At 40.9% G+C, this 8,170-nt stretch overlaps 1 protein-coding gene across 14 annotated transcripts in view; it reads left to right on the top strand.

Annotated features, from left to right (window-relative positions):
• The window catches only part of LOC139413030 (RNA-binding motif, single-stranded-interacting protein 1-like), a 24,318-nt gene extending 16,231 nt beyond the window's left edge, over positions 1-8,087 (top strand). For 2 of the 14 annotated variants that reach the window (XM_071160015.1, XM_071160014.1), the window contains exons 10-13: positions 4,485-4,586; positions 4,845-4,916; positions 5,092-5,167; positions 5,278-8,087. In XM_071160015.1, the coding sequence (XP_071016116.1) occupies positions 4,485-4,586; positions 4,845-4,916; positions 5,092-5,160 (243 nt within the window). In that variant the 3' untranslated portion in view covers positions 5,161-5,167; positions 5,278-8,087. Of the gene's footprint in view, positions 1-4,484; positions 4,587-4,844; positions 4,917-5,076; positions 5,168-5,277 lie in introns of all 14 variants that reach the window. The other 12 variants (XM_071160017.1, XM_071160016.1, XM_071160013.1 and 9 more) reach the window with 9 other exon arrangements.
• The last annotated feature ends 83 nt before the right edge of the window (positions 8,088-8,170 follow it).

Raw genomic sequence — 8,170 nt, 5'->3', positions numbered from 1 at the left:
AAAAAAATATATATATATATATATATTATATTATTATATATTTTTATATTTATATATATATTATATACTATATTATATATACTGTACATCCAGGGGCGCAACTTTGGTTTTAGAAGTGGGGGGGACATAAACACTACCGGTCAAAAGTTTTAGAATGCCTACTCATTCAAGGGTTTTTCTTTTTTTTTTTACTATTTTCTACATTGTAGAATAATAGTGAAGACATCAAAACTATGAAATAACACATATGGAATCATGTAGTAACCAAAAAAGTGTTAAACAAATCAAAATATATTTTATATTTGAGATTCTTCAAATAGCCACCCTTTGCCTTGATGACAGCTTTGCACACTCTTGGCATTCTCTCAACCAGCTTCACCTGGAATGCTTTTCCAGCAGTTTGGTTGAGGTTGGGGGATTGTGGAGGCCAGGTCATCTGATGCAGCACTCATCACTCTCTTTCTTGGTAAAATAGCCCTTACACAGCCTGGAGGTTTGTTGGGTCATTGTACTGTTGAAAAACAAATGATAGTCCCACTAAGCCCAAACCAGATGGGATGGCGTATCGCTGTAGAATGTTGTGGTAGCCATGCTGGTCATGTGTGCCTTGAATTCTAAATAAATCACAGACAGTGTCACCAGCAAGCACCCCCACACCATAACACCTCCTCCTCCAAACTTTACGGTGGGAAATACTCATGCAGAGATCATCTGTTCACCCACACGCGTCTCACAAAGACACGGCGGTTGGAACCAGTAATCTCAAATTTGGACTCCAGACCAAAGGACGAATTTCCACCGGTCTAATGTCCATTGCTCGGGTTTCTTGTCCCAAATAAGTATTTTCTTCTTATTGGTGTCCTTTAATAGTGGTTTCTTTGCAGCAATTTGACCATAAAGGCCTGATTCACGCAGTCTCCTCTGAAGAGTTGATGTTGAGATGTGTCTGTTACTTGAATTCTGTGAAGCATTTATTTGGGCTGGAATTTCTGAGGCTGGTAACGCTAATGAACTTATCCCCTGCAGCAGAGGTAACTCTGGCTCTTCCTTTCCTGTGGCGGTCCTCATGAGAGCCAGTTTCATCATAGAGCTTGATGGTTTTTGTGACTGCACTTGAAGAAACTTTCAAAATTCTTGAAATGTTCCGTATTGACTTCATGTCTTAAACGCTGCGTAATTTTTTTAAATTAAAAAAGTCGACGATAAACTTTCACAAAACACTTCGAAATCCTTTTGTAATCCAACTTTAGGTATTAGTAAACGTTTATAATCTATCAAAATGATTACAGGGCGATGTATTTTCAATAGGTCTTCGCTTGCAAATGAATGCCTGCTAATGTCTTCATCAACTACATCCGGGTCAAGACTGGGAAAATGGATGCCAGATAGATGGATTTTCCAACAATTAATTCAATTGAAAATGAGGACAATGGCGACATCGTGTGGAATTTGTATGAATTGCAGGCAGGTCGATATTAAATTCTGTTCTCTTTTAACAACTCGTGGAAGTGACTTATGGAAATTATTTTTAGCTTTCAGAGAGCAGTTTTTCTTGCGTTTTTCAATGAAACACACAATCTGTTATAGTCACAGCCGTGATTTAACCAGTTTTATAAACTTCAGAGTGTTTTCTATCCACACATACTAATCATATGCATATACTATATTCCTGGCATGAGTAGCAGGACGCTGAAAAGTTGCGCGATTTTTAACAGAATTTTCGAAAAAGGAGGGGGTAGAAGTAAGAGGTTAAAGTAATGATGGATTGTCGTTTCTCTTTGCTTATTTGAGCTGTACTTACCATAATATGGACTTGGTCTTTTACCAAATAGGGCTATCTTCTGTATAACCCCCCCTCCCCCCCCCCCACACACACACACACCATGTCACAGCACAACTGATTGGCTCAATCACAAATTGACTTTAACAAGGCACACCTGTTAATTGAAATGCATTCCAGGTGACTACCTTGTGAAGCTGGTTGAGAGAATGCCAAGAGTATGCAAAGCTGTCAACAAGGCATCAAAGAATCTCAAATATAAAATATGTTTTGATTTGTTGGTTACTACATGATTCCATGTGTCATTTCATAGTTTGGATGTCTTTACTTTTATTCTACAATGTAGAAAAAAGTCCAAAAAAGTACAAAAACCCTTGAATTAGTGGGTATTCTAAAACTTTTTTTTGTGTCTTTTTTTTATTGTCTTTTTTAATAATTTCTACCCCTTTTTCTCCCCAATTTCGTGGTATCCAATTGTTGTAGTAGCTACTATCTTGTCTCATTGCTACAACTCCCGTACGGGCTCGGGAGAGACGAAGGTTGAAAGTCATGCGTCCTCCGATACACAACCCAACCAGCCATACTGCTTCTTAACACAGCGCTCATCCAACCCGGAAGCCAGCCGCACCAATGTGTCAGAGGCTACACCGTGCACCTGGCAACCTTGGCTAGCGCCCGGCCCGCCACAGGAGTCGCTGGTGCGCGATGAGACAAGGAGATCCCTACCGACCAATCCCTCCCTAACCCGGACGACGCTAGGCCAATTGTGCGTCGCCCCATGGACCTCCCGGTCGCGGCCGGTTACGACATAGCCTGGGCGCAAACCCAGGGACTCTGATGGCACAGCTGGCGCTGCAGTACAGCGCCCTTAACCACTGCGCCACCCGGGAGGCCCTCTAAAACTTTTGACCGGTACCATATCGCTTGGAGGAGTCCGCATGGTCCTAAAGCACACTGTTTCCTCGTTTTGTATCGCATTACAATCATAAAACTGGGAGGGGACAAAAATGCAATTTCAGAATGTGAAAGTTGCGCCCCTGTATATATCTTATCCCACTGATAGTATATGTTGAGAGGCTGACGTATGACATGTTACCTCAGTTAAAAATACCCTGATTAAAAAACAGAATGTGTTACTTTAATCAGCGAGTTCTGCTGACACTGCAGAATAAACACCCCCAAAATCTTTTGTGGGAAGATAAGAGAACAGAACAAAACAGAGCCGAGCCCAGTTCTGGAAACCGGAACATTCCCTCATATTTCAGTGAGGGTGGAACCAATCAATTGTTTTGATTAGGATTTAAAGGGGAACCTCCCCTGGTGAGTTTAAGCTCTTGAGCTCTTTTCCTTTTATCATCTGGATGTGACACGGTGGATTAAGACTGCGTCTGAATTTGCACCCTATTCCCTATATAGTGCACTACTTTTGACCAGAGCCTGAGACAAAAGCAGAGAGCTCTCTTTTCCAGTAGCTAACTGACTCTGGGGCTCTGGTCAAAAGTTGTGCACTATGTAGGGAACAGGGCCGGGCTATTCAACTCTTACCCTACTAGGTCCGGAGCCTGCTGGTTTTCTGTTCTGCCTGATAAATAATTGCACCCACCTGGTGTCCCAGGTCTAAATCAGTCCCTGATTAGAGGGGAACAATGAAAAATGGTCCAGAGTTGAGTTTGAGAGAATAGGGTGTGATCTGGGACCGAAATACGACTGTGCTTCTCTGGCCTCTAGCTCTCTGCTCCCACTGCCGTATGGAGCCAACAGGAAATGCCTGCAGCAGACACGGTCTTATGACTGAAGCCATTTGCATCTCTCAGCAGATGGTTTCAAGTAGAACAAGTGTCTGTGTCTGTTTCCCCTCATTTTGACAAGGAAATGGTGCACTCCCTCAAGGAGTTTTGGCTTATACAGATGGCCTAAGGCCTAAAAAATATGTATTTTTGGGGGGTGCTGAGCTTGTCTGATTAATCTAACAAACTTGAAGTCACAGGTTTCACTTGGTTAGTGCTGAGCGATTAGTGCTTTTTGAGATTGGGGGTATTTTCTTAAAACTGCATTGTTGGTTAGAGCTTGTAAGTAAGCTTGTATTTGGTGCATGTGACAAATAAAATTAGATTTGATTCAAAGTAAATAAGGCATACTTTTATGACTGCTGAAAACCAACTATCAATCACTTAGATCCTGCATTTTCAAACTTGCGAAACTTTCTCTGTTCTCTGTCTCCATGTCAACTCCGCACAGATCGGACAAGTTTAAACCGGGCACACAATGGATTATGGTCATTGTAGTTAATTACCATGTTTTCTTCGCTAAACTATGTCGAATATTGGCTTGTTGGAACCTACAACTCCCGAGTACATCGCACAGTTCAGGCTTGATCTGATTTATTTCTACAGAAACTGCACATCGAGCTCACCAACAACAACAAATAACCGACGTCAGTCAAGTAGTTGTTTAAAATGGTTTAAATAACCAACATTTCGGTTAATCGCTCAGCACTACACTTGGTCTAACCAGTCCATATTCAGCCCTGTACAGAATCAGTTTTATGAATGAGTTATTACTGTTAAACTTAACCACAAATTCCAATCATTTTAAAGCCAGATACTTTTGCCTGCAGACTTTCCATTGATCCTCAATGGGTTTGAGTATGAGGATGACCTTGTATTTATTCTAGAATTATAATCTCTCTCTCTCTCTGCTACAGCAGGCTGTAATGTCGCCCTCTGTGGACCACTCCATGACAATGCAGCCCACCGCCATCATGACACAGCAGATGGGCCATCTCTCATTGGGCAGCAGTGGAGCGGTGAGGGGCATTCTGGGAAGGGGGAGGTGCAATTTAGTTAGTCTCATTTTACGTGATGCAAACACAGATCTAAAGCGGTGAGGGGCATTCTGGGAAGGGGGAGGTGCAATTTAGTTAGTCTCATTTTACCTGATGCAAACGCCGATCTAAAGTGCACAGAGGCTAAGGACTAGGCGGTGATTTGGGATTGGGTGAAAATGAGTTGGCTGACTTCTGAGGGGTACAGTATCTAATATGTTGTTGTTTTTCTTATGACAGCAGTATATTTCAGCCAACGCTGCAGTCCAGGCAGCCTATATGCCTCAGTACGCCCACATGCAGCAGACAGCCGTAAGTTCCAAGGTTCGTCCTTGCCATCTCATTGTGTTGATCTCCTCTCATTCATCCATGTCTCATCATGAGTACAGCCATTTTACATCCATTTTGACATCCCATACCATTACTTACTTGATGGTGCTAATACACGATAATAAGATGTGAAGTTACACAGTTTTTCCCTCTTCAGGAAAATGGTTCACAGCAGCAAATGGATTCGTCCAACAATTCGTCTCCCTACAGTCAACAGAGCAAGTAGCGGTAAGGTACGTGCTTCCTTATGAGTCCCTATATAAGATGGAAGTGATAGTTTTAATTGTACTGTAGCACTGCTCATAGTAGGAGTAGTGATCCTGATTGTCGTGTGTATTGTCAGGTGACTTCTGTGAGCAGTAATGGATGCTGTGGTCGCTGACTCATGATGTCACAGTCATAGCCTCTCCTGATTGGACCAGACCAGACTTCAGTAAGAACTCTTTTGCACAGCTTCAACCAAACAACTGTGTATGATGGAACCAACATCAATGATACCATGGTGTGTAAAACGAAGACAGAGCTGTAAAAATGGACAAAACCAACAATTATTTCCCCCCCTTCAAAACAGGAAAAAAATGTTTTATTTTGATAAACGAAAAGACGTGTATTTTTTACCACGGATTCTCCAAGTGGATGCAATGGGGCAAGTAGCCTACAGCGTGATGTTAAAAGATGCATGAGATTGATTCTTTTTTTTTTGTGGAATCTGTTGACTTAAGGAAAAAGAGATTTCCAATGGGTTTTATAGGTAGTTTATTAGCCAAGATATATGATGAAAAACATGTTGCTTGCAAAAAGTGTTCATTTGGTGAGGTGTTACTGGTTTTTATTTTTGGTCTTTATAAGATATTATCATTCAATTAGGCTTTTAGGGTTAATGTCTGACATGATTTTCTGTATCAGATTAAATATGTAGGATTGGCCGTTTGGCAGCTGTCAATCAATCTATGAATAGAGAACTGATAAAGAAGCAGATGTTTTGCCAAATAGATGATGGGTTGGATAATGTGCCTTCCTCTAACATCATAAGTAATTTTACATAGCCTGGCAGAATCCGAACTGATTCCCTGACGTTTCACTGTTTCACTTCATGGTGATCACAGTATTCAGCCTGGTCTAACCAGGCTACATTAAAAAGAACAGCCACTCTTAATTAAAACTCCTGTCAGTCCATAGTAAGGTCTCTTTAGACTTTGACAGGGTAGGTGTCTTGTTTTGTCATACTTCACACACAACCGAGGATGTGAACCTCCATCAAATGCTACACATACTGATCTCATCTCCCTAATTAAGGCGAGAGAGCCTACAATTCAAATAAAAAAACACCTATAGATTTAAAAGAAATGCAAGCTTGAAATTGTGAGGTAACGTCAAGGCGGCTAAATTTTTTCTCAGCTATTTTTTACTTCAACAGATACAGTAATATTAATAGAAAATGCTTAACTTTAATGGTGAAATTACAATCTGTTTTACTTTACGCTAAATTGACGGGGTTGTCTTTAAAGAACATTTGAATGGTCATCTTGAATGGTCACCATGTGTGGTCATGTGTGACTGGTTTTTATCTACCTCAGAGTTCTGTCTGGGCTGGTACGGCTGGGTTTGCAGGTCCAGCCCGCCTCACCAGAGAAGAACACAAAAGCTGCGGACCAAATCGCACCCTTTTTCTTCTGTAGTGCATCACTTTTGACCCATAGGCTTTTCACGTAGGGCTATGTTCAAAACGTTGACAAGGTAAAAATCTGTCGTTCTGCTCCTGAACAAGGCTGTTAATCCACTGTAGGCCGTCATTGTAAATAAGAATTTGTTCTTAACTGACTTGCCTAGATTAATAAAGGTTAAATAAATAAAAACATAGAGTTAGATAGACATCACATCATTGTGTCTATCCCATTATGGCGTCTGTGAGAGCATTTTGAAGTAGTCAACTGGGTGGGACTTCCAATGGGTTAAAGGGATACTTCGGGATTTTGGCAATGATGCCCTTTATCTACTAGCATGCTAGCAGATACCCATAGACTTCCAGTCATTGCGCTAACACTAGTCAGCATTGGCTTGCAAAACTACCTCTAACTTCATTGATACTGGACACAGAGACATAAAAATGGTATCCACAAATTCATTTGACTCTGGAGAAGTAGATAAAGGGCCTCATTGCCAAAATCCCGAAGTATCCCTTTAACCCATTGGAAGTCCCACCCAGTTGACTACTTCAAAATGGTGAAAGTCCTCAATGGTGCTGCCAATGCTAAAATAGGCTTTTGGGCACTCGAGTCCTCTATGTATCTCTATGGGTCAAAAGCATTGCACTATAAAGAAAATAAGGTCAGATTTGGGACGCATCCAAAGCCAAGCTCAGGAGCTGGCCAATAGCAATTTTTACTATTCTTCCTCCTACTACTCTGTCCTCAAGTAAAGAAACATTCTGTTTTGTTTAGTGTAGTATCATGCTGAATCTTGTTTTTTGTTTGTTTTTCCGATATGAACATTGCTACAGGTGGAATGCGGTTTTTAGCTCCGCAGTAGTTTTGGAGTCTCCAAAGTTAGAAGAAAAAACAAAGTGCTGCTTGTCGATCAGAGGTTCCAATAGGCTGGGGAATGAGGCGGTGTTTTTTTATTTTATAAAAGAGGAACGCAAACCCACCACGTGGTAGTGTAGGCGGCTAGTCTTGATCTATTCTTCCCTTGAAACACACACACACACCTTCTCAGTATGGGACTTTGTGTTGGCAGTTAATGTGGTGAGGGGGGGTTGTAGAAGTCTGAAAGATGGAAGTTTAAATTGCAACCATACTATTTGTAGTCTTGCATAGCTAGCGATGTCTGAACCAAGTGCAATTCTGTGTCTGGATCAATAGGCTAGTTGTACAGCAAATTCAACCAACACTTGTGTGATATAGACTGGCTGATGACAATAAATAAAATGAAATAGTAGTAATTTATGCAGAAAGATAGATTTTTTTTGTTTGTTTTACATGTCTGGGTGATGATGCTGCTGGGTATCATCAGTTAGAAAAATAAAATCATTTTGTATTTTTGTTTCCTTATGTATGTTACAGCCATCGTTTCACTAGATTGGTAGAACAATCTTATCCTTGTGCTTTCCTTTATAAAAACATTTGAATAAAAACCCACCATGAATCAGCCCTATGAGGTGAGTTTGTTTAGTCATTTATGTCTCATATTTCATGTTTGATGTAGTTGTTTACTAAATCTTAACTGAACCCCTTCAG

The sequence above is a fragment of the Oncorhynchus clarkii genome, chromosome 7, assembly GCF_045791955.1.
Source record: "Oncorhynchus clarkii lewisi isolate Uvic-CL-2024 chromosome 7, UVic_Ocla_1.0, whole genome shotgun sequence".
Taxonomy (NCBI): Eukaryota; Metazoa; Chordata; class Actinopteri; order Salmoniformes; family Salmonidae; genus Oncorhynchus; species Oncorhynchus clarkii.
The sequence above is the reverse complement of the archived record's forward strand: the minus strand, read 5'-3'. Positions and strand labels throughout refer to the sequence as shown.